This window comes from Castor canadensis, chromosome 16, assembly GCF_047511655.1.
Source record: "Castor canadensis chromosome 16, mCasCan1.hap1v2, whole genome shotgun sequence".
Taxonomy (NCBI): domain Eukaryota; kingdom Metazoa; phylum Chordata; class Mammalia; order Rodentia; family Castoridae; genus Castor; species Castor canadensis.
In genome coordinates this window covers 69444974-69472553 of record NC_133401.1, presented here as the reverse complement: position 1 = coordinate 69472553, position 27580 = coordinate 69444974, and the positions used below count along the sequence as shown (strand labels likewise).

Sequence of the window (27580 nt, the reverse complement as noted above, 5' to 3'; positions counted from 1 at the left end):
TTTTTATGATACAGCATACTGAACATTGTAAATGTTGTCTCTGTACCAGCTGAGATAATCATGTGTTTTTCTTCCTTTTTTCTGTTCATGAGTTGTATTACATTACATTTAATCATGAATGGCTGTTGGATTTCATCAAAAACTTTTTAATATATGGATATATGAGTTAGTTGGTTGGTTGGGAGTTTTAGACATCTAAAATCTTTCCCTTGAATTATTCCCTATGTTCTGGCAGAATTGGTTAGTGGCAGAGTTTATGTGTCATTTCCAGCCACTGGTCTGGGGATATAACCCAGTAATAACAAGTTTACCAATTCAATACCAAACCACATATTTACATGAAGTAAAATACCATTGGAAGCATATCTATACAACTGATCACATTATATATGAAGGGAACTAGCATTCTTGCATGGTACAGTAGGGGGTTAGAAAAATAAAACTTGTTTGCATAGAAGTTTAATTTATTTTAACTTAGATAGTTAAAATAAAGAGTTGAGGGAGGAAATAAGAAGCAAAATGGGAAGATGGTGAGGACAATCTAACCAATGTTCAATCCCCCCATGTACAATGAATATATGCTAATAAACATGAAAAAAGAAAATGGATTTAAAAAAGAGTCCAACTGAGATGTAAAAAAACACTGAAAATGGAGCAAAGTGGGAATGAAATGAGAGGGCTACAGGTAAACAAAATACTAATGTATAGGAATATTGTTTGATTATTTTGGAGAAGGGTGATATTATCAGAGATTGCAGGATAGAATAGTTAAGAATAATAAAAGAAGGAGGTAGAGTAAACCACCAGTGGAAGATTTTGTAAGCAAGAGAGGAAACTTGAAAAAAAAGAATGGAGAAAATGAACAATATAAAAGAGATAAATAAATTAATTTTTAATCATTACAATTTTTTAATAAATTTTTTAAAAATTAGGAATATTAGTAATTTTTATAAAATGAAGAAAATTAGGAATGAATTAGGATATATTCATTATACAGGGAGGATTCATAGTGACAATTCCAAGTAGGCTTATATTATATATTAGTTACATCACTCCCATTGTTACTCCCCCTCAGCTCCCTCCCAACCCAAATTGATTTTTTTAATTTTAAAAAATTTAGTATTTCTTCTTTGTTGACAGTGAATGTCTGCTGGGCTCTGTCAGTACACTTGATGCTCCCCTTCAATCTCTGATTCTGTGGATTTTGTCTGCAGTTCTCCTGTCGTGTTTACTTATGTGTCACTTCAGAGCCCTGGATTGCCCAAGTGTAATCTGGGGGGCAGGGCACTCTGGATTAGGGCAGCTACTGGGGAGAGGTAGGGCATTTCCAGGTGTGTGATATAGCAGTTGGATGGGGTGGTAAGCTCCCTGAGCACAACTAGTGGATCAGAAAGCACCCTTCTGCTCTCACTCTGATATTTTCACTGTTCAGAAAGTCCAGTGCCTGCTCTGGCTCATCCATAGCTTTCTTCCCCTTTTCGACGTAGGCCTCCAGTATAATGTTTTATTTGGAGAGTGAGGAGCAGATAGCTCCTGTCACTTTTTAAATGATTTTATTAACATATATAATAGTTGTACAGGGGAATACATTGTGATATTTATATACATGCTTTCATTTTAGTTAGATTTATCCTGACCATCATTCTTCCTTTTCCCCCCTCCCCACCTTTTTAGAACAATTTCAACAGGTTTCACTCTTCTATTTTCATATATGAATCCAAAACACATCCACCATATACATCCTAATCCACCCTCTCCTTGTGCCCACCCCTCTTCCATTGGTACCCACTCCTGGAAAAGATTTATTTTTCCCTCCTGCCATTCATTTTTAAATTAAATTATATTGATAGTCCAAGGAGGGTTCACCTATGTACTTCAGATGTATATATATCATACTTTTATCAAATTATCTCTTCCTCTCTGTTACTCATCCTCTATTATAATGCTGTCATAATATTCAACAAATTACTGAACTGTACAGTATACATATTCATAATACATGGCTTATTTCAATATTTTTCATGCTCTAACATTTTCTTTCTCTCTTCTACCTCACATAGATACCTCAGACAGACTCAATAATACAATTTTGGTATATCACTATACACACACACATATATACATATATATATATATATATGATCATATATGCTTTTATGTATACATTTAACTTATAGCTTCCATATATGAGAGAAAATATGCAACGTTTGATTTTTTTGAGCTTGGCTTACTTAGCTTAACATGAAGTTCTCCAGTTCTATCCATTTACCTACAAGCAACATAATTTCATTCTTCTTTATGACTGAATAAAACTCCACTGTGTGTATATACTACACTTTCTTAACCCATTCATCAGTTTTGGAGCATTTAGGCTGCTTCCAAAGCTTGGCTATTGTAAATAACCAATAAACATGGATGTGCTGCAATAAACATTGATGTGCAAGAAATTCTATCATATCTTGAAGTACATCCTTTTAGATATATCCCCAGGAATGGTAGTTCTAGTCTTAGTTTTTTGAGAGAACTCCATATTACTTTCCACAGAGGTTGCACTAATTTATGCTGTTTGTGGGAACCAACAGTGGATTAGGGTTCCTTTTCCCAAACATCCTCCCCAGCATTTATTGTTGTTTGTGTTATTGGTGATAGTCATTCTGACTGGGTTGAGGCGGAATTTTAATGTACTTTTGATTTGCATTTCTTTGATGGCCAAGGTTGTTGAGAATTTCTTGATATATTTATTGACCATTTGTACTTCTTTTGAGAGTTGTCTGTTCAGTTCATTTGCCCATTTATTCACTGTGTTCTTGATTCTTTGAGGGGTTAGTTTTTTTTTTTTTTTGCTCCCTATATATTCTGGATAATATCCCTTGTTAGATGTATAGCTGTCAAAGATTTTCTCCAGTTCTGTAGGCTGTGTCTTCAGTCTGGTGAGTATTTCCTTTGCTGTACAGAAGCTTTTTAGTTTCATGTAGTCCCACTTGTCAATATTTTCTCTTAATTGCTGAGCTATTGGAGTTCCATTCATAAAGTTATTACCTATGTCAATATGGTCCAATGTGTTACCTATTTTTTCCTGGATTAATTTCTCTGCTTCACATCTTACACTAAGATCTTTAATCTATTTTGAATTGATGCTTGTATGAGGTGAGCAATGGGGATAAGTTTCAGTCTTCTGGAGGTGGAAATCCACTTATAACAGTAATATTTGTTGAAGATCCTGTCTTTTCTCTAACACATATTTTGGGCACTATTGTCAAAAATTAGATGGCTATAGTTGCATAGGTTTGTGTCCAAGTCTTTTATTCTATTCCATTGGTCTTCATATCTGTTTTTATGTCAGTACCATAATGTTTTTATTATTATGATTCTGTAGTATAGTTTGAAGTCAGGTATTGTGAAAAACTCCAGCATTTTCACTCAGGATTTCTTTGGCAATTCAAGGTCTTTTGTGCTTCCATATGAACTTTGATTGACTTTTCTATTTCGGTGAAGAATGTCATTGGAATTTTGATAGGGACTGATTGCATTGAGCATATAGATTGCTTTCAGTAGTGTAAACATTTTCACAATATTGATTCTGCTGATTCGTGAGAATGGGATGTCCTTCCATCTTCTGATGTCTTTGTTGATTTCTTTCTTTAGTTATTTGTAGTTTTCATTGAATAGGTCAATCACATCCTGTGTTAAATTTATTCTTAGCTATTTTAATTCTTTCAAAGCTATTGAGAATGACAGTTTTCCTAATGTCTTTCACAGACTGTTCATTGTTTGTATAGAAATGCTACTGATTTTTGTGTATTGATTTTATATCCTGCTACTTTGCTGAGAAGGTTTATGGGATGAAGAGTTTTTTGGTTGAGTTTTTAGAGTCTCTGAGGTACAGGATCATATCATCTGCAAGTAGGATTAATTTGACATCTTCCTTCCCTATTTGAATCTTTGTATTTCTTTTTCCTGACTTATTGCTCTGGCTAACAATTCCAGCACTATGTTGAATACAAGTGGGAAGGATGGATACTCTTGCCACATTCCTGATTTTACAGAAAATACTTTTAGTTTTTCTCCATTAAGTGTGATATTGTCTATAGGCTTATCATATACAGCCTTTATAAGGTTAAGGAATGTGTCTTCTATTCTTCAGAGCTTTTATCATGAAAAGATACTGAATTTTGTCAAAGGCTTTTTGTATTGCTATGGTGATGTTTTTTATCCTGATTCTGTTTATGTGCTGCATTATGTTAACTGATTTGCAAATGTTGTACCATCCTTGTATCCCTGGAATAAAACCTAAGATCTTTTTAATGTGTTGTTGGATTCTGTTAGCAAGAATTTTATTGAAGATTTTTGAGTCTATGTTCATCAGAGATAGTGACCTTTAACTTTATTTTTTGATGTGTCTTTACCTGGATTTGGTATTAAGGTAATAGTGGCTTCATAGAATGTGTTTGGCATTCTTCTCCTTTCTTCTTTTAGTTAATTTGGCTAGAGGTTGTTGTTCTTGTTTATTTTTTCATAGAGCCAGTTTTTGGTTTTGTTTATTTGTTGTATTTTTCCTTGTTTGTTTTGGTCTCCAATTCTTTGATTTCTGCCCTGATTTCTGCCCTGCTTCCTTCTATTACTTTTTGGGTTGTCTTGCTCTTCTTTTTCTAGGAGTTTGAGATGCATCATCAGATTATTTATCTGAGATCTCTCTAGTTTTCTGATGTGGGTGCTCATGGCTATAAACTTCCTTGTTAAGACTGCCTTTGTTGCATCCCGCAAGTTCTGGCAACTTGTGTCCTCATTTTCATTTGATTCTAGGAATTTCTTAATTTTTTCCTAATACCTTCAATGACCCATTGTTCATTCAAAAGTGTGTTGTTCAATCTCTATGCATTTGAATGGTTTTGTGGTTTTTATTGATACTTATTTCTAGTTTTATTCCATATAGTTGTTAGGATACTGTGGATTATTTCAAATATTTTGTATTTGTTCAGATTTGTTTTATGACCTATGATGTGTTCTATTTTGAAAAAAGTTCCCTGGATTCCTGAGAAGAAAGTGTAATCTGCTGCCGTAGGATGAAATACTCTATAAATGTCCAAGTCCATTTTGTCAATGATATTGTTTATTTCTAGGCTATCTTTGATTTTCTTCCTCAATGTTCTGTCTGTTGAAGAGAGTGGAGTGTTGAGATCTCCCACAATTATTGTATCCAGTCCTATCTATTCTTTGTTTTATGAATGAGGGAGTTCCAATGTTCAGTGCATATATATTTAGAATTGTTATAGCTTCTTGCTGGATTGTTCCATTTATTAATATGTAGTGACCTTGTTTACCTCTTCTGACTAATTTTTGCATAAAATCTGCTTTGTTTAATATGAGAATAGCTACTCCTGCTTGTTTTCAGTTTCCACATCCTAGTAAATCTTTTTTCAACCTTTTTGTGTGTGTTTTTGGATCTTGGGAAGTTTTTTTTGGTTTTGTTTTTATTTTTATCCAATCTGACAATCTGTATCTTTTGATTGAACAGTTAAGCCCATTTGCATTTAGTATTAGGATTGAGATGTGTTTACTGATTCCTGTGTTTCTATTGCTTTTTTCATATTGATCTTCATGTTAATTGTTCTTTACTTTTGACTCTGTTCAACTTTGGGGTTTGCAAGTTTTCTGAGTTGACCTTGCTTGCTGTTTTCCTAACTCCTGTAGATTTGCCAGTTCCCTTTGAGTTTTATTCTTTCCTAGCCTCTTGTATTTGTGATTGTTTTTCATTCTCTTCCATGTCTATTATTCCTTTGCGAATTCTTTGTAATGTGGGCTTGGTGCACATGAACTGCTTTAGCTTGTCCTTGTCTTGGAAGGTCTTTATTTCTCCAACGAGGTCAAATGATAGCTTTGCTGGATAAAGTATTCTTGGTTGGCAGTTATTCTCTCTTAGAGCTTGAATTATATTGCTCCGTGATTTCCTGGCTTTTAGGGTTTGTGCTGAGAGGTTATTCTTTTGTGTTTACCTTTGTATATGAGCTGGCATTTTTCTCTTGAAACTTTCAGTATCCTGTCCTTGTTTTCTAGATTTTAATAATGATTTAAATCATTTTAATTATGCTATGTTGTTGGGTTGTTCTTTCTGATTATGTCTATTTGGAGTTTGAAATTCCTCCTGTACATGGGTGTCTCTATTATTACATAGATTTGGGAAATTTTCTGCTATGATTTCATTGAATAGATTTTTCTATGCCTTTGGTTTGTATTTCAACTCCTTCTTCCACCCTGTGAATTCTTAGGTTTGGTCTTTTGGTTATGTCCCAGAGTTCTTGCATGTTGTATTCATGCGTATTAAATTTTTCTTCATGATTGTTTGCTTGCAATAGTTCCTCAATTTTGTCCTCAATCTCTAATATTCTTTCTTTTGTTTTGTCTTGTCTGCTAATAATACTATCCATTGTGGTTTTTATTTGATTTATTGAAGTTTTTACTTCTAACATTTCAACTTGTTTTTAATTCATAATTTCCATTTGCTTGCTGAATTTCTCTTCCATAGTGCTAACTTTCTTGTCTAAGTCTTAGATTGAGTTCCTTATCTGTTTGACTCCTCCTTAAGGTCTCTGATCATTTTTAACAGTGACTTCTGAATTCTCTCTCTGACTTTTTGGCCACTTCATTATCTTTGAATTCAGATGTTGAGTTGTAGTGGTGAGAGTTTGGAGGTGAAACATTCCCTGGGCTTTTCACATTTAAATTTCTACACTGTGTTTTATACATCTGTTGGTCTAATATTCCTTTTACTTCCTCGAGTGCATGGAGAACCTACTGCACAAATGAGGTAAACAATTCAGCAATAAATCAAGTATTTGAATGCATAAGGAACAATTGACACTTGACTCTGTCTCTCCAGTAAGGTTGTATGGAAGTAAAATTCTTATTTCTAGGAAGATGATCTGGGAGCTTAATGCTGGTTGAAGGGCATAGGAATTAGAAATTGAATAATGTGGAGTTGGGTATGGGGAAGGGAGTGGAGATCATGGGAAGAAGGGGAGGGAATTGTAAGAGATAGTAGTATGAGAGGACTCCAGATACTAGTAACTGAGACATACAGAATGCAAGAAAGAAGAGACAAATAGTACAATGAGAACAAATTGACTCAGAGGAATTAAAGAACCAAAACAAAAGTAAGATAAGATCAATAACAGTCACAATAAATAAATAGAACAAACCAAAACTTTTTTTTTAAAACATAAAACAGCAACCAAAGCTTATATGTCTTATGCATGAGAAGGGAGTTTCTCTGTCCTTCTTGCCCTGGTTGTTATGGAAACAGCTTCAGAAAGGCAGAATTGCATTTCTAACTGGGGCCTCAGGGAGGGGCTGCTGAGACAGTTAATTCCCTTTAAGAGTTTTGCCTTCTAAGTTGTTTTGAGTCTTGAAGTCCTCCATCAAAAGGGGGATTGAGACTTTCTGTTGAAATGTGGAGAGCTGGGAGCTGGCAGGCAATTCCTTCTGTGAGGTGGGAGCTGGTGACTTGAGAGGACAGGTCCAATGGCTGCCTTTCCCACTTGGACCCTGTCCAAACTTCCCCCTTTCTATGTCTACCTCCTGTGGTGGATTTACAAGTAGGCACAGTGTTTTGGAGACCTGGAGTGGCCCTGGGTGTGACCTCTTAAATCCCAGCTTTGTTTAGTTAGGTGTTCATTTCTTCTTGTTTACTAGCATGCAGCTGTTCTAACTGGAGTTCTCGAAAAGTGGTAGCTGGGTGTTTTGTTTTTAAAAATTGACATTCAGTGGGGCTTTTGTAGCAAGTTTGACCTCTGGGTGTTTCCTGACAGAAGTGCTCTTGGTGGAAGGTTTCTACCTGGACAATGTGACTAGGAGACCCAGAAATTTATGGTCTCCAATTTTCCATATCACCCCAGTGCTCAGTCTCCAAGCTAACTCAGATATCTAAGTTCTCTGCCCAGGAGGGCTTGCTGTTTGACTTTGGTGACTTCCCTCAGGCAGTTAGGCAGAGAGTCCAGTTTCCTACCCCAAAAACTTTTAACTTCCCAGCTCACTGCAAGTTCAAGTCAGGTACCTTGAGAATCTAGAGGCAGTGTCCACTGGCTCTCTCAAGATGGCACTTCGCTATAGCCCTCTGAGGTATGAGAAATGTGTTAGCTGTTTTGCTGACAACCTGCAATGCTGTGGGGAATTACCAATCTGGGATTAGGATTTGTGGGTGACATAAATATTGTTCCAGACCTTGCTTTGCTATTCTGCTCAGTCCATTGCTTGACATACGTTCAGTAGTCTACCCCTTCCCACAGGGGAGCACAGACAGGTAGGTGATGAAAACTGTTTGTGTTTTCTTTTTGATTCAATGTATTTTTCAGATATCCATTTACTCTTCTATATTTCTCCCATGCTTTTCTCTCTTTGCCTCTTCTGTATTTAGTATCTTTGTTATTCAGCCTCTTATTCAAGCAGCCTGATGCAGGAAGCATCTATTCCTCTGCCATCTTGTCACCATCTTCCTGTCGCTTTTGTGTATGTATACACTGCTGGGTTGGGCAATGGATGAAGGGTTCTAACTAGCTGGTCAATTTGCTTCCAAGCCCTCCTTGTAAGCTAGCCTGCTCATTTCTGTGGCTTCACATCACCCCTACCAGTACATGGCCATGTCGGGGACCTTTAATCAGTACACTTGGCCAAAAGATTTCTCCAGGGTCTGATGTATTTGCATCCATGCACTCAGCTGAGCTGTGTGGTGTCCCTCAGGACTGAAACTGGTTCACTCACTCCCCTTTCCCATCCAACTCCTTTCTGTGTTGGCCTTTTTGCCCCAGGGTGTGAAGCACAAACACCAACTGACTTCTGTCCAGTGGTCTGGACAAGGTTTGCCATCCTCTTCTTAGTCCTCAGTGCACTTGTTTTATTCATAGATTGGCCCTTGCTAGTGGTTCTTGTAGAAAGAATTCAAGTTAAGGACAGTTAAAAACAAACAAACAAAAAACTGGGCAGGAAGGGGTGTGAGATGGAGCAGGTCCAGGTCTGTCTGCACCTGTGGCAGATTTGCACTTTTAGAGATTTAGTTAGAGATCAGTATTTCTAGCTACTCTCTATCCTTATACTGGCATCCTTCTTTTGCTTGCCCATCTCTCCTTACAGCCATCTCTTGAGGAGATTCATGGAGACATGGGAAAGAGGTGCCTGTCAGCAGACCATCATCTTGGAAACCCTGTTCTATCTTTTTGAAATCATGGTTTACATCTATTAATGTCAACAGAGCTATATTTACTTTTAACAATTTTATCTTTTAGTCTTTGTATGTCAATTATAAATGATGTACAAACTATACTATAATTAGTATGAGTATTATAAATTTAGATTTGATATTTGCGGTCTTGCTGGATAGTCCACACAGAGGACGCAAGGCACCTTGAAAGCCAGGAAATGACAGGTCTTGCTGTCTCTAAGCCATACCTGGTCATGTTTCTGGAGCAAAGCAAAGAGCCTTGGAATGTGAAGAGACAAGAGACAGTATTCATATCCCCAGGTCAGTAGGAAGGAATGAAACAGAGGATGCAGAGGAGGATTCCAAGATGGTGGCTAGAGGGAGGAAGCAGAAAGAGAGCCTCCTATAGTGAAATCTTGGAGAGACGCTGGAGACACATTTTGCAGGCATAATCACTGAGAAGAGGCATAACTTTGACCCCTCCACACCTCCAACCGGCGCAGAGAATCTCCATGTCACGTTAAACAGAGAAACCAGGAGGGCCCCCGGGCCACCAGTCGCCAGCGCCGAGACAGCTTGGGAAGAAGCGGACCAGGTGAGCTTTGCAGTACCACGGTACTCCCACAGACAAGCCTGAGCCAGAGCAGCATAGACCCCTGGACAGACTGACCTCCACCTGGGGAAAAAAAGAGGAACTGAGTAATAAGCAATAAGAATAAATAAGACATGCAGGAAAGAGGGTGGACCACACTGAGCGCTGAAGATTGGGGGAAGGGAATCCTTCCCGGGACTGTAAATAAACAAGCCAGGCAGGCCAGAGAGCCTCTGGCTGGAGGGGGGGCATGCACCCAGCAACCAGGAGCGGGAAAGCTTGTGAGAGTGGCAGAGGGATGAAAACTCCACAGGAGAGGAGGGAAGACCCACTTCTCACGTGAACTGTAAACAAACATGGCGGCTGGCAGGAGCAGCAGCACCGCCCAGTAATCAGGAGCAGGAAAGCTGGTGAAAGCGGAGGTGGGAGGAAACTGCACAGGAGAAGGGGGAAGACCCACCTCCCACATGAACTGTAAATAAACACGCAGGCCTGAGAACGCTGGTGCAGTGTCACCTTTCCCAGTGCTTGGAAAAGGGAAAGCTTGTAGCAGAGGTTCATGCACAGAAGAAATCTGAGAGCAAACAAAGCCTGTGGGGCCAGGTGAGTGCTAAGCTCACCCCAGAGATCTGCATAAATAACGCCTCCAGCAACAGCAGGCTGACAGCAGCAGTCAGGCAAGCCACAGTTGCAGAAAACATTCTCAGAACTGTCTCCAGACTCTTTTTTTTTTCTTTGTCTCCCTACCTTTGATGAGAGAACAACCGAATTACACCTGCAAGCTGAAAAACTTACTGAAACTGGATTGCATTTGAACTTGGGACACTTGGTGGGGTTTTTCTTGTGCGTGTATGTGTAGTTTTGTTCTTCTTTATGCATCCCTTTGATGAGACAACTACAGAACAACATCAGAGGAACCATCTCCAGGATTGGAGACTGAGACTTCACTACATTTGAACTTGGAGGATTTTTGGTTTTTGGGTTTTTCGGTTTTTTCAAATTATCTATTTTTTCATTTTATTTTAATACATTTTCATGAATAGATTTTTCTTTCATTTACTTATTTTTTATTTTTATTCTTACTTTTATTTTTTTATTTTTGATTTTCAATCCTCTCTGTCTCTCTAATGTCTGTTCAGCTTACTGTCGATTACTACACAAAAGCTCCCTGTTTATACCTTTAAAATCTTCTTGTCTGACACCTTGTTCTGTTTTCTCCCTCCAGTCTGTGTATTTGTTTTTACCATTTCTTTAACTTCTTGCTTTCCATCTCAGCTCACCCTTCCATTCTAAATATTACCATTGTTATTATTACAAGCTAGAAAATACTCAATTGCACACAGTACAGGGACAGTAACAACACCAAAGACAATGACGGGAAGACAGAAAAATTAGTACAGGAACCAGAGGGGAATGAAGAAAACAGGTACTCAGATCCAGACTCCAACAAAATGAAGAAAAACTATGCCAAAGGACCCAATAAAGCCCACAAGAATAATTTAAAAGAAGACATACTACAGGTACTCAATGAGAATTTTATAAAGATGATACTGGATAGGGTCAACCAAAATGTACAGGAGACACTCAAGAAATTCCAAGACAACAAAAATAGAGAATTTAAAAAAACAAAAGAAGAAATAAAGGAAACCATAGAAGCACTGTATGAACACCAAAGTGAAAGAGAAAACACGATGAATAAACAGATAAATAAACTCAGGACAAAAATAGACGACATTAAAGAGGAAAACAGCCAGGATATGGAAAACCTCAGAAAAAAGAACGAAACAGAACTGCAAAACAAAACGGAAGGCCAATCCAGTAGAATAGAACAAACAGAAGACAGAATCTCAGAACTTGAAGACGAAATGGTAATTAAAGGAAAAACCAAAGAACTATTAATTAAACAACTCAAGACCTATGAAAAGAAAATGCAAGAACTCGCCGACTCCATCAAAAGACCAAACTTTTGAATCACGGGCATTGAAGAAGGAGAAGAGGTGCAAGCAAAGGGAATGCGTAATATATTTAGCAAAATAATAATGGAAAATTTCCCAAATCTAAAGATATTCCCATACAGATGCAAGACGCCTCCAGGACTCCAAACAGACCAGATCAAAATAGAACTACCCCACAACATATCATCATTAAAACAACAAGTTCAGAAACTAAGGAAAGAATATTGAAGGCTGTAAGAGAGAAAAAACAAGTAACATACAAAGGTAAACCCATCAAAATCACAGCAGACTTCTCAAGAGAAACATTAAAAGCAAGAAGAGCGTGGAGTGAGATCTTCTGGGCACTGAATGAAAATAACTTCAACCCCAGGATACTCTACCCAGCAAAACTAGCATTAAAATAGATAGAGCAATAAAAGTCTTCCATGATAAGCAGAAACTAAAACAATATGTGACCACAAAGCCACCACTACAAAGGATTCTTCAAGGGATTCTGCACACAGAAAGTGAAACCCAACTTAACCATGAAAAGACAGGCAGCACCAAACCACAGGAAAAGAAAAAGCAAGACAGTAGAGAATAACCTCAACTTAGGTACACACAATCAAACCTTCAAACAACTAAGACAACTAAATGATAGGAATCACCACATACCTATCAGTACTAACACTTAATGTTAACGGACTTAATGCACCCATCAAAAGGCACCACTTGACGAAATGGATTAAAAAGGAAGATCCAACAATTTGTTGCTTACAGGAGACCAATCTCACCGACAGAAATAAGCATAGGCTAAGGATGAAAGGCTGGAAGAAGATTTACCAAGCTAATGGCCCCTGAAAACAGGCAGGAGTAGCAATACTTATCTCTGACAAAGTAGACTTCAAACCTACATTGATCAAAAGAGATAAAGAAGGACATTCCAAACTAATAAAAAGGGAAATAGACCAAAAGGAAATAATAATTATCAACCTGTATGCACAGAACGTCAACGCACCCAATTTAATCAAACATACTTTGAAAGACCTAAAAGCATATACAAATGCCAACACAGTGGTTGTGGGAGACTTTGACACCTCATTATCATCAATAGATAGGTCATACAAACAAAATATCAATAAAGAAATCCAAGATCTAAAATAGGCAATAGATCAAATGGACCTACTTGATGTCTACAGAACATTTCATCCAACTTCTACACAATATACATTCTTCTCAGCAGCCCATGGAACCTTCTCCAAAATAGATCATAGCCTAGGACACAAAGCAAATCTCAGCAAATATAAGAAAATAGAAATTATACCGTGCATACTATCTGATCACAATGCAGTAAAAGTAGAACTCAACAACAAAAGTAAAGACAAAAAATATGCAAACAGCTGGAAACTTAATAACTCATTACTTGATGAAGAATGGATCATCGATGCAATAAAAGAGGAATTTTAAAAGTTCCTTGAAGTCAATGAAAATGGAAACACAACCTACTGGAACGTATGGGACACAGCTAAGGCAGTCCTGAGAGGAAAGTTTATAGCCATGAGTGCATATATTAAAAAGACTGAAAGATCCCAAATCAGTGACCTAATGATACATCTCAAACTCCTAGAAAAACAAGAACAAGCAAATCCCAAAACAAATAGAAGGAAAGAAATAATTAAAATAAGAGCTGAAATCAATGAAATAGAAACCAAGAAAACCATACAAAGAATTAATGAAACAAAAAGTTGGTTCTTTGAAAAAATAAACAAGATCTATAGACCCCTGGCAAACCTGACTAAAATGAGGAGAGAAAAAACCCAAATTAGTAGAATCAGGAATGCAAAAGGGGAGATAACAACAATCTCCATGGAAGTCCAGGACATCATAAGAGACTATTTTGAGAACCTATATTCAAATAAATTTGAAAATCTTAAAGAAATGGACAGATTTCTAGATACATATGACCATCCAAAACTGAACCAAGTAGAAATTAATCACCTGAATAGATGTATAACACAAAATGAAATTGAAGCAGCAATCAAGAGTCTCCCCAAAAAGAAAAGTCAAGGACCTGATGGATTCTCTGCTGAATTCTATCAGACCTTTAAAGAAGAACTGATACCAACCCTCCTTAAACTGTTCCACAAAATAGAAAGGGAAGGAAAACTGCCAAACACATTTTATGAAGCCAGTATTACACTTATCCCAAAACCAGGCAAAGACACCTCCAAAAAGGAGAACTATACGCCAATCTCCTTAATGAACATTGACGCAAAAACCCTCAACAAAATAATGGCAAACCAAATTCAACAACACTCAAAAAGATTATTCACCACGACCAAGTAGGCTTCATCCCAGGGATGCAGGGGTGGTTCAACATACGAAAATCAATAAACGTAATAAACCACATCAACAGAAAGAAAGACAAAAACCACTTGATCATCTCAAAAGATGCAGAAAAAGCCTTTGATAAGATCCAACACCATTTCATGATAAAAGCTCTAAGAAAACTAGGAATAGAAGGAAAGTACCTCAATATTATAAAAGCTATATATGACAAACCTACAGCCAGCATTATACTTCACAGCGAAAAACTGAAACCATTCCCTCTAAAATCAGGAACCAGACAAGGATGCCCACTATCTCCACTCCTATTCAACATCGTACTGGAATTCCTAGCCAGAGCAATTAGGCAAGAAGAAGGAATAAAAGGAATACAAATAGGTAAAGAAACTGTCAAAATATCCCTGTTTGCAGATGACATGATCCTATACCTTAAGACCCAAAAAACTCTACTCAGAAGCTTCTAGACATCATCAATAGCTATAGCAAGGTAGCAGGATATAAAATCAACATAGAAAAATCATTAGCATTTCTATACACTAACAATGAGCAAATGGAAAAAGAATGTATGAAAACAATTCCATTTACAATAGCCTCAAACAAAATCAAATACCTAGGTGTAAACCTAACAAAAGATGTGAAAGACCTCTACAAGGAAAACTATACACTTCTGAAGAAAGAGATTGAGGGAGACTATAGAAAGTGGAGCGATCTCCCATGCTCATGCATTGGTAGAACCAACATAGTAAAAATGTCAATATTCCCAAAAGTAATCTACATGTTTAATGCAATTCCCATCAAAATTAAAATGACATTCATTAAAGCGATCTAAAAATCTACCGTGAAATTTATATGGAAACACAGGAAGCCACAAATAGCCAAGTCAAAAGAACAATGCAGGAAGTATCACAATACCTGACTTCAAACTATATTTCAAAGCAGTAGCAATAAAAACAGCATGGTACTGGCACAAAAACAGACATGAAGACCAGTGGAACAGAATAGAGGACCCAGATATGAAGCCACAAAACTATAACTAACTTGTCTTTGACAAAGGAGCTAAAAATATACAATGGAGAAATAGCAGCCTCTTCAACAAAAACTGCTGGGAAAACTGGCTAGCAATCTGCAAAAAACTGAAACTAGATCCATGTATATCACCCTATACCAAGATTAACTCAAAATGGATCAAGGATCTTAATATCAGACCCCAAACTCTAAAGTTGGTACAGGAAAGCGTAGGAAATACTCTGGAATTAGTAGGTATAGGTAAGAACTTTCTCAACGAAACCCCAGCAGCACAGCAACTAAGAGACAGCATAGATAAATGGGACCTCATAAAACTAAAAAGCTTCTGTTCATCAAAAGAAATGGTCTCTAAACTGAAGAGAACACCCACAGAGTGGGAGAAAATATTTGCCTGCTATACATCAGACAAAGGACTGATAACCAGAATATATAGGGAACTTAAAAACCTAAATTCTCCCAGAACTAATGAACCAATAAAGAAATGGGCAAGTGAACTAAACAGAATTTTCTCAAAAGAAGAAATTCAAATGGCCAGAAAACACATGAAAAAATGCTCACCATCTCTAGCAATAAAGAAAATGCAAATTGAAACCATGCTAAGATTCCACCTCACCCCTGTTAGAATAGCCATCATCAGCAACACCAACAACAGGTGTTGGCGAGGATGCGGGGAAAAGGAACTCTCTTACACTGTTGGTGGGAATGTAAACTAGTACAACCACTCTGGAAAAACATTTGGAGGCTACTTAAAAAGCTAGACATTGATCTACCATTTGATCCAGCAATGCCACTCTTGGGGATATACCCAAAAGACTGTGACACAGTTTACTCCAGAGGCACCTGCACACCCATGTTTATTGAGGCATTATTCACAATAGCCAAGTTTTGGAAACAGCCAAGATGCCCCACCACTGACGAATGGATTAAGAAAATGTGGTATCTGTACACAATGGAATTTTATGCAGCCATGAAGAAGAACAAAATGTTATCATTCGCAGGTAAATGGATGGAATTGGAGAACATCATTCTGAGTGAGGTTAGTCTGGCCCAAAAGACCAAAAATCGTATGTTCTCCCTCATTTGTGGACATTAGATCAAGGGCAAACACAACAAGGGGATTGGACTATGAGTACATGATAAAAGCGAAAGCACACAAGGGAGGGGTGAGGATAGGTAAGACACCTAAAAAATTAGTTAGCATTTGTTGCCCTTAATGCAGAGAAACTAAAGCAGATACCTTAAAAACAACTGAGGCCAATAGGAAAAGGGGACCAGGAACTAGAGAAAAGGTGAGATCAAAAAGAATTAACCTAGAAGGTAACAACACAGGCACAGGAAATCAATGTGAGTCAATGCCCTGTATAGCTATCCTTATCTCAACCAGCAAAAACCCTTGTTCCTTCCAATTATAGCTTATACTCTCTCTACAACAAAATTAGAAATAAGGGCAAAATAGTTTCTGCTGGGTATTGAGAGGGTGGGGAGGATAGGAAGGGAATGGAGTGGGTGGTAAGGGAGGGGGTGGGGGCAGGGGGGAGAAATGATCCAAGCTTTGTATGCACATATGAATAATAAAAGAAAAAAAATTTAAAAAAATAAAAATTTTCCAGAGCCAACCAGAAAAAAAAAAAAAGATTTGATATTTGCCTTCAGCAGTGAGTTTTATACTCTCAAATGTTTTCATGTTACTAATTAGTAGTTTTCATTTCAGTTTAAAGAATTTTCTCCCGTTAGTATATTTTGCTAGTATCTAGAGGTGATGAACTTTTTCAGCTTTTAATTGTCTTGGGCAGTCTTTATTTCTCATTCATTTCTGAAGGAGTATTAGCAGGTTAAGTATGCTTGTTGGTCATTCTTTTCTTTTAACACTTTGAATACATCATCCCTCTCTCTCCTGGTCCACAAAACTTTTTCTTCATATCTGCTGATGGTCTTCTTGACCTTACCTTGTATGTGACATACCTCTTTTCTCTTGTTGCTTTCCAAATCTTTTTTGTCTTTGACTTTTTCAGTTTGATTTTAACATGCTTTTGCAAATTTTTTGGATTGAATCTGATTAGAAATCTGTGAGCCTTATATGCCTGGATGTTCATATCTTTCCTTAACTTGGGAACATTTTCAGCCATCATTTCTTTTTCTGGTCTACTTTAATTAAATGTTTGCATTTTATTGAATTGTATATATTTATGGTGTATATAACATGTTTTGATATAGGTATATATCATGAAATGACTAAATATAGATACTATATGAATTTCCTAATATACTTCAACAAAATTAATTGGCAATTTTTAAGTAATAATATGTTGTTATTATGTCACCATGGTATACAATATAGCTCTGAATGTATTCTTCCTGTCTAATTGAAATTTTGTAATCTTTGACCAGTTTCTCTCAATTCTCCCCAACCTACCATCTGGTAACCACAATTCTATTCTCTTCCTCTATGAAATGAAGGTTTTAAAGTTCCAGATATGAGTACAAATAGGCTGTATTTGTTTTCTGTGCCTGGCTTCCTTCACTTAACATAATATCTTCCAGGTTAATCCAGATTGTCACAAATGACAGGATTTCTTCTTTTGAAAGGTTTAACAATATTACACTGTGTATCTATACCACATTTTTTCTATTTATCTATAAATTGATACTTAAGTTATTTTCATATCTTGGCTACCATGAATAGTGCTGCAATAATCATGAGAGTCCAGATATCTTTTCAACATAGTGATTTATATCCAGAAGTGGGATTGGTAATCATGTAATAGTCCTAATTTTAGTTTTAGGTGTTTCATTTTTTAGCTTGATTTGTAGCCCAAACTGGCTTTAAACTCTTTAACCTCCTGCCTCAGCCTCCCAAGTGCTGGGATTACATTTGTGCACCACCATTCCTGGCTTCTAATTTTATTTTTTGAGGAAACTCCATATTGTTTCTTTTAATCACTCTATATTAACTTATATTATTACCAACAGTGCACTAGGGCTTATTTTTCATCACATCCTCATCAGCACTTGTTATCTTCCACCTTTTTGATGATAATCATTCTAGTAAATGTGAAGTGATATCTAGTTGTAGTTTTAATTTGCATTTCCCTAATGGTCAACATTGTTGAACATTTTCTCATATACTTGTTTGTCATGTATGTCTTCTTTGAGAAATATCCCTTTAGGTCCCTTATCTATTTTTAAATCGTGCTAGTTATTTTCTTACTAATGGGTTGTTTGAGTTTCTTATATATTTTTCATACTAACCCTTAATCAAATGTAAGGTTTGAAAATATTTTCTCCGTTTTGTAGATTGTCTGTTCCTTTTTTTGATCACTTCCTTACTTATGGAGAAGCTTTTAGTTTGACATCAACCCACTTTTCTACTTTGCTCTTGTTGCCTGTACTTTTGTACTTATGTCAAAATAAATCTTTATCTTGATTGCTGTTGTGGAGATTTTCCTTTATGTTTCCTTCCTGTAGAATTGGATATCCATGTGTACCAGATCATTATTCATAATAGCTAAACTACTGAGTCAGCCTACATGCCCATCAATGGATAAGTGGATAAAGAAAATGTGCTATATATATATATATATATATATATATATATATATATATATACACACACACAATGGAGTTTTATTCAGCCATTAAGAACGATGAATTTCTGTTGTTTTCTGGGAAATGGATAGAACTGAAGATCATCCTTTTAAGTGAAACAAGCCAATTCCACAAAGACAAATATCATATGTTTTCTCTTATTTGTGGATGCTAGGGGAAAACAAAACAAACAAAAATCAAGGTTATGAAAGTGAAAGTGTGATTAATAGGAAGAGGAAGAACAATGGGGAAAAGGAATGGGGCATACGAAAGAGTAATTAAAGGGGTGAACATGATCTAAGTGCACTAAATGCATGTATGGAAATGTCAGGATGAAACCCCTTACTTTGTGCAATTTAATACATACTAATAAAAAATCAATTGTTTTTCTACTCTTAAAATTCAGTAAGTTCTATTGCTCTATACTCAAATTCACTGGCTGTATCTTCTATCATTTCTACTGTACTTTTAATCCCACTCAATACATTTTTATTTCAGTTAATCTTTTAGTTATATAGTATCAGTGTGATACTTTTTATAACTCTTTATTGTAAGATTTTTTCATATTTGCATACATTTTTAAGAGATATTTTAATTATTTATTGAAGCATTTTTGTTATGGCTATTTAAAACTCCCTAATTCCAACATCTGATTACTCTTGGTTTGGGAATCCATCCATTGTTCCCAATGAAGTTGACATTTTCCCACTTGTTAGCATGGTGGGTGATTTTTGTTAAAAATATGGATATTTAGGTAATTGTTTCAGAATATGCTGGGTCCTATTGAAAGCTTTAATTTAATCAGATAGTTACCCTGAGAGTTAGTACTCAGGACTGGGTCTGCTATTGCCAATTGTGGTTACAAAGACAGTTTTTGAGCCTTTGTTATTTTTCATATGCTTGGATGATTTGCTGATCTTGGGGTTCCTGCTCATTAATTCTAGAGCTGCCTGTAGAGATGGAATCTGCTTCCCCATATAGGAGTCTTATATAAGGTAAGACTCCCGTTACGTCTAGGTGAGGCAGGAGAGACTCTGTTCCACAGGGACAAACAGTGTTCCCCCTGATTTCTTGTCAATGGGGCTGTTGCTCAACTCTTCTACCAGTATTACTGGATTCAGCTGGTGAAAGTGATAGGCTGTGGGAGGGAGTGAGACTACCTAAGACAACTTCTATTGGTAAGTAACAAAGTTTCAATCCTATTTCCCTAGTCAGCCTATGTTCTTTTCTCCATTTCCAGAGTTTCCCAATGGTTGCCTTTTGTGTTATATCTGGGGCTTAAATTTTTACTTAGAAATTTAGAATGAGAGAGAAAAGAATCTGCACTGTTTTATAAGGACTCCCTTCCTGAGAACTTACACCTTTCATTTAGTCATTTATTCCTTCAACAAACATTTATATGGCTCTGTACCCTGGTCAAGATATTGGGAATGGCATGGAGTGGCACATAGAACAAAATTTCTGTCTGGACTGGGGAGATGGGCAATGGCAAATGATCAAGGATGTGTTAGCTATGAGTGCTCACCTTAGCATCCCAAATCATAAATGGAAATTATACTAAACTTTCCTTGTATTTTAGTTAGTGCTTTAAATCAAACTCTCAAATAACTCCTATATCTGTTTCTCCTTTCTCATAGCCTTCTTCTCTTGTCTTTCTCTTTGCTCACCTGAGTGACATCAGAGTCTGTCTGTCTGGTCACTCCTCTTTTTAGGAGACCCTGGAACCCCTATTTCATGATGCTTTAGAAATGATCTCAAAGATAAAGTTCAAGTCATAACTACCACTTGATGTAAACCAGCCAATGGCCTATAAGGCTTCAGTACATACTCTGCTTACAGGGTATGGTCCACATTCCTAGAATCAAAACATTCACTCCATATCTGAGTCTGGCACAGAATCTCATCTTGCTTCCTTTTCCTCTTGCACATCATGGTCCAGAAATACTAAATTCTAATAGGTATTTCTTGAAAGCACTTTGGCACATCTACTCTCCATTCCATGGTATGCTCTTTCTCATTTGTCTGGAATGCTTCTCTATCTCCTCTACTTGTCCAGCTACAGAATCCCATTCATCTGATACAGCAAAGTGCAAATGTCACCTCTGGGAAACTATGAATCTCCTAACAATCATCCACTCTCTCTTTAGTGCTAATTTGACCATTCTTGTGGATTTGCAATTTTATTTGTTTATTAATCTCCCTGTTTACTCAGCAAGTACCATATCAGAAGGAGCTCTGTCTTATTTACTTCATCAAGTTTAAATATTAGGAGTAGCCATGTATGTAGTAATTACTAAATAAATGCTCATTGAATAAACAGGCAGGGTTTAAAAGCCTTACACATGTGTAAGAGAGAGAAGGAGAGATAAAGGGAGAGTTGTTTTGTGGATGGGATTAATGAACCTGGTTTAGGACAGCTTTGACCTTGGGATATGACTTTTGTTTTCACTCTTTCTCTGTCTCCCCCACTCCCACCCTCACCCAGAGATGGGCTCAACTCCTCTCATTTCCATTGTGGGATACATTGGTGGAGGCATCCAGCTACTCTGTCAGTCCTCTGGTTGGTTATCCCAGCCAATAGTGAAGTGGAAAGGTCCAGAAGGATTTGTAATTCCTGCACAATTCAAAGTGAATAAAGACATACATGGTCGATTTGATGTGGAGACCTCCCTGACAGTTCAAGAAAATTCTGGCATCATATCATGTTCCATGCAACTTACTGACCAGAGCCCAGAAGTGAAATCTAGATTATTGATAGGAGGTAAGTAGAAAATGGCAGGTACTGTGTAGTGCTTTGGGGTAAATTATACTGGTACAATTGTTCATTTAGAAGAAAATGAAATAGAACCTCTACCTCATTTAGATACAACAATAAAATCCATGTGGATCAAGACTTATTCAGAAATTGAAAGGTTTCTTTTAAATTTGTTTGGTTTGGTTTTGGTGGTATTGTGCTAGGGTTTGTTTGGTTTTTGAGACAGGGCCTTGCTATGTCACCCAGGCTGCCCTCAAACTCATGATCCTCTTGCCTCTGCTTCCCAAGTACCAGGATTAAAGAGGTGTACCACCAGAAATGCAAAGTTTTAAAATTTTGAAGAAATTATACAAAAATACCCTGGAGTGCAAGAGGATTTCTTAATTGAGAATGAAATGACCATTGCATTTAAGCAAACATTCAGGGATCTCATACTGTTTTTCAGAGACATTTTTCCAGACTTCACCCTGGTTACCGCCTTCTATTGTACTGATGCTCCTCTGCATTGGCGGATGTGCTTGGATCATTAGAATGAGCATTTTGCCCTTCAAATTAATGAGTAAGTAAGGATATATGAGAGAGAGAGAAATCATGGGCCCATGACTGTGTTGATTCATGATCTAGCATCAGGGGTTCTCAGACCTCTTGAGATCCATCTTGTTGTCCTCAAGGATCCCAATCCTTCTTCTCTTTTATACTGACCTTAAGTAACTCACTCAGGAAATGCCAGCATGACCACATTTCTTCCTACATTATAGAAGACCCAGATTTAAGGAACGCATGATTCTCAGGAACTTCAGAGCTGATAGAAATTTCTGAGGATTGCACAAAGTCTTCATACAAAGGGATCACTGTACTTGAAAAGAGTACCTATTTTATATGTGTATATGTATGTATATATATATATATACATGTAAGTATATATATACATATAAGTAAAAGTGGACAACAAGATGAAATAATGTTTATCTTTAAAAAGAGTTTTCATCCCTAAGAGTCATTTTTCTCCTCTGTGGAGATGACATTCCCCTCTAAGGGTCCATGCTATAATTCCACCTCCCCAACTCATCAATCTACTCCCTGATATCCTCATCCTTACAACTACAGAATCCTTGAATTTCATCCCTTTCTTCAGTGTGAGTGATACTAATCTCTTGTTGGATTATACATAGAAATGTTCAGTATAGGGATTGGAGTCTAGACAAAAGGAGAGTTCCAGGAGAGGCCCTACCAGACTCCTATCTTGTCCCACCTGAGCAAGGAGTCAGGTTTGTGTTTATACTTTATACACTGCTCCATTGACCAGTAAATGCTGTTTGTGTTTCAGGAAAAAAATCAGAAAGAATTAGTATTTTATTATGTTTGGACCCTTCCTATACACTATTCTTCTGAGGCCTAGATTGTTTGAGCTATCTGTTGAGCCCCTGGACAGAAAGTTTGGGTCATGAGGTCAGCTGGTTTTCTCTCCCTCTTCTTTAACAAGAAACCAATCCTTAAATATCTAGGAGCTTTAGTAAAAGGCTTGTGTAAAAAGATTAAAATCTAAAGAGAAACCAGAGTATTTGGGCTTTAGGGTGGGAATCAAGGTCAGGAAACATTCTAAAACTGTGTGGAAATTTTTCCTATTAATTCAAGACAAGAAAAATATATTTCATGATCTTTCTGAAGGTATGTGGACCCAGAATGCTGAGGAGCCTGTGGAGTGTCTCCTTCAGCTCCCCTTGATTATTGCACCTTTGTCTAGGTTGTATCACCACTCAATATTCTGCTTTTCTCTATTTCAGGGGAACTTGAGAATGAACTGGGTAAGAACATTATCATGTGCAAAACTTTCTTCTCACACTTTCCCCTGTGTCCCATTCTGTGACTTGAGCCTCTTCTGTGCTTTTGGTTTCAGAATTGGAAAAGATGCACAGGTGTACAGGTAAGAAAAGCCATTCTTCCTCACTCCCCATTTGTATCTTCCTTTTATGTCCCTGGGTTCTTATACCTGAGGCCCACAGGTGCCACAAAGGACACACTTGTGTGGAGATACTTGGCAGGTACTAGGTGAGGCACATTTTGTAAAGAGGCTTTATTGACTTCATCATATTTCATCAGTAGTGGGGCTCTTGGCTATTTCCATAGTTTAGCTATTGTGAATAATTGGGTGAGGCACATTTTGAAAAATTTTATTGGCCTCATGAGATTTCTAATGAATCCTTGGCCCAAAGAGGGCAACTTCCTTTCGTCTCACCCCTTTCTCTGTTTTCTGCTCTCCACATGAGTAATGAGATGCTTGCTCTTTCTGCTTATTTTCAGAATGGAGAGAAATCCAAAAACATGCAGGTACCAAGGGATGAGGAAACGGCAGTCAGACAGAGCCTTGGATGGGCATAGGAGAGGGAGCTGACAAGTGACAGATGTGGGGTTTCTGAGTGATACTGAGGACTTGTGACCAGCATATGATGAAACTGTGGTTCACATCAGGGAGCATCTCCCACCAGATACACTTACTTCTCCACCCATCTAAGATGCAAGTGAAAGGGGGGGTTATATCCCAAGCTCCAGAAAATCAAGAATACTAGTAACTGGTCAGGTGGCTCAGATGATGAAGACATAGTCTATTTGGGGGAAAAAATGGATAAATGGGAGAAACTTGGATGGTAGAGTTATGTAAGGCCTCACAAAATCAAATACTGAACTTACATGGAGGGACAGTGGTAGAGACAGGATGATACAAAGGCGTTTGTGACCTCAAGTGTCAATGAATCTCCAGGCTGTAGTAAAGATGAGAGAAGAGTCTGAAAGGACAGTGTCCAAAGGATATTTTTCTCCTAGACTTCACCTAATCCCAACTTGTGTCAGTGTGCTGTGGAAGGTGAGCTCTGGGCCTAGTTCAAGTTCCCCTACCTCACAGTAACATATGTTCTTTCTCTTTTCCCTAATATGATTAGTGGAGTTGACTCTGGACCCAGACACGGCTCATCCCAAGCTCTACATTTCTGATCTGAAAACTGTAATATGGAGAAATGCTCCCCAAGAAGTGGACATCTCAGAGAAGAGATTCATGAGAATGTGTGTGGTGACTTCTCAGGGTTTCCAGAAAGGGAGACATTACTGGGAAGTAGATGTAGGACATAACAAAAGGTGGTATTTGGGAGTGTGCTTCGATGATGTGGATAGGAAGCAGTATGTGACTTTGTCTCCAATTAATGGGTACTGGGTCCTTGGACAAGAGACAGATAATTGGTGTTTTGTATTCATTCCTGATAGAGTCCACCTCTTTGTAAGAACAAACCCCACACAAGTGGGTATCTTCTTGGATTATGAGGCTGGGATCCTCTCATTCTTTAATTTAGATGATAAGTCCCTCATCTATACTCTTACACATCAGTTTAGAGGCTTATTAAGACCCTATATCCAGCATTGTCCATACAATGAGGAAAATGTGAGTAGCATATTCATTGGTCCAGTGTCACAGAGAAAGAAGCCTTTTTTAAAAAAGCCTCTACACCCTCCCACTTAGAAAAGAGAGCCTTCTCCAGAAGTGTCCCTGCCCTTCATTTGCAGGAAGATGCACATAAAGAGTAGCAGTCACTCTTTCCTTTAGATACAAAGTTTCTTTGCCAAACCCGGAACCCTGCACAGCCAGCAAAGATGGGTTTTAGTTAGGAGGAGACTGGTTCATCCATATGGGAGTCAAGAATTATGGCTGTCTTGAGGAATAAAGGAAAGAATTAGACATAATTCTTTAGTTTGTGACAGTTTCCTTCAGTTAAGAAATCTCGGATGAGTCACAACCTCTCGTGCTCCTTACTTATCATTATTTGGAGACAGTGATTCACACCTCAAAACTCATAGTAAAGCATAAAGAGAAAACAAATGTGAATAGTGCTTACATTTTGTCAATGGCATAGTGTTTGCTAATGATGTGTTCTTAAATTACATTTTCCCCAGTATGACTTCTATCTTTCCCACATTAATTCAAATTTCCATATTTCAGATAGCCCACAGAATGAGATCAAATTGGTCCTACAATGTCTAGTCAGGCTGACTGGTAAAGGTTTTCCCTTGCATGAAGCCAATATGCAAAGACCAGGAGAGATGGTCTATTTTTCCTAAATGTCAATCAATATTCCAGCAAAAGATTACATAACATACAAATAAAGAGGGAAAATGACCAAACAAATATAACTCCTGAAACTGACCCCAAGAATGGGCAGGTACATGTTCTGCCCAACAGAGAATTTAAAATAATTTATAAAGATGCTCACCGATGTCAGGAGGCATAGACAGGAGGATTACAGTTTGAGGCCAGTCCAGAGAAAAAATTAGTGATACCCTATCTCAAAAGCAAGCCAGGTGTGGTAGTTCATTTCTCTAACTACTTGGGAGGCTGAGGTAGGAAGTTCACAAGTTTGAGGTATAAGGATTGGAAATTGAGTATTGTGGGGGTTATGTGTGGGGAAGGGAGGGTGATAAAGGGAAGTATGGAAGAGCGCTGTAGGAGATAGTAGTACAAGAGGGTTCTAGATATTAATAACTGAGAAATACATGATGAAAGAGAAAGGAGAGAAATAGGCTAACGGAAAAAATTGACTGAGAGGAATCAAACAAAGGACCAAAGCAAAAGCAAGATAATATCAATAACAGCAACAACAAATAAACAGAACACATTTTTTAAAAACATAAAACAACAGCAACAAGCTTACACTCCTTGTTCACGAGAATCACTTTTCTCTGTGCTTGTCCTGGTCATTATGGAAGCAGATTCAGCAGAGTTGCATTTCTAGCCGGGGCCTCCAGGAAGGGCAGCTGAGACTGTCAGTTTGCAGAACTTTGTCCTCTGAATCATTTTGGGTCCAAGAGGCCTCCATAGATAGGGGTTAAGACATCCCGGTGAAATGTGGACAGCTGGGAGCTGGTGGGGTCACTTCATCTGTGAAGTGGGGGCCAGTGGCTTCAGAGGGCAGGTTCACTGGCTGCCTTTCCCACTTGGACCCTGTCCAATCCTCCCCCTCTCTATGTCTGCCTCTGGTAGTGAGTTTCCAAGCAGAAATAGTGGTTTGAAGACGTGGAGTGTTCCAGGGTGTGTCCTTATAAATCCCAGCCTTGCTCATTTAGATAGTTCATGCTTGTTGGTTGTTACCAAACAACTGCAATAACTGAGGTTCTCAGTCAGTGAGGGCTGGGTGTTTGGTTTTTTAAATTGACCTTATTCATTGGGGCTTTTGTGGAAAGTTCTGGTGGGGCTGCTGACCTCTGAGTGTTTTCTGTCAGGGATGCTCTTGATGGAAGGTTTCTATATGGACAATCTGGCTGGAATACCCCAAAATCTATAGTTCGCAATTTTCTGTATCACATCAATTGCTCAGTCTCTAAACTGGCCTGCCCACTGTTAGGGTGAACAAAATGGAAGCCATGTTAGGACCCCCACCTTTGCAGACAGCTTACTGGAACCCACCACCTACAGGAAGAACCACACCTAATCTCAAGGGAATGACAAACTCTCACCTGGCTAGGGGTCAGGAGCTAGTCAATCTACCCAATTACCACTCATCTCCTCTAGATTCCCCTAGTAATTTTTAATCCCAGAAAAATTTTCCTGCCCAGCTAAGCTTTCCCTCTGGACCCCTCTTCTATATCTATTCCAAGTCTGTAAGCAGCAGTGGGGTTCTGGCTTTGGCTAGATACTCCCCCTGCAGGGTTTCACCCTGAATAAACTCTCTGCTGGCCTTTGAGCTGTCTCTTGCCTATTTATTCTTTGCCTCTTTCAGTCTAACAGATCGTGCTGAAACCCAGAATGGGCATGAAGTTTCAATTCCCAGGTTTCTGCTCTTGCTGGAAAGCAGAAGACAGCAGCAGCTCTTCCCAGGTTGCTCCCAGATCATAAGTGAAGACTGAAGTCATCCTATGTCCCCTGCTGCCCCTCCCACTCTTTTTTCCTGTTCAATCTCTTCCATCCTGTTCTTTTTCTTAGATGGCTCCCCATTGCTGAACTTTCATTCAACATGGCCTTTAAATTTTCCTGTATACAGTCTTCTGACTTTTACGTACTCTGTATTCTGCTTTACAAAAGTTTTCCTAGTTTTAGACTTATTATAACAAATACTTTTGACTTAGCTGCCAGCTATTTGTCCCCTTTTCCTGCCCTAATTTATCAGTGGCCA

At 37.9% G+C, this 27580-nt stretch overlaps 1 protein-coding gene across 2 annotated transcripts in view; it reads left to right on the top strand.

Moving 5' to 3' along the window:
• Positions 1 to 27151, top strand: part of LOC109692221 (butyrophilin-like protein 3) — a 33518-nt gene extending 6367 nt beyond the window's left edge. The window contains exons 3-8 of one of the 2 annotated variants that reach the window (XM_074057505.1): positions 21159 to 21434; positions 21874 to 21987; positions 23213 to 23233; positions 23326 to 23352; positions 23730 to 23756; positions 24365 to 27151. In XM_074057505.1, the coding sequence (XP_073913606.1) occupies positions 21159 to 21434; positions 21874 to 21987; positions 23213 to 23233; positions 23326 to 23352; positions 23730 to 23756; positions 24365 to 24936 (1037 nt within the window). In that variant the 3' untranslated portion in view covers positions 24937 to 27151. The remainder of the gene's footprint in view (positions 1 to 21158; positions 21435 to 21873; positions 21988 to 23212; positions 23234 to 23325; positions 23353 to 23729; positions 23757 to 24364) is intronic. The other variant, XM_074057506.1, reaches the window with a different exon arrangement.
• The last annotated feature ends 429 nt before the right edge of the window (positions 27152 to 27580 follow it).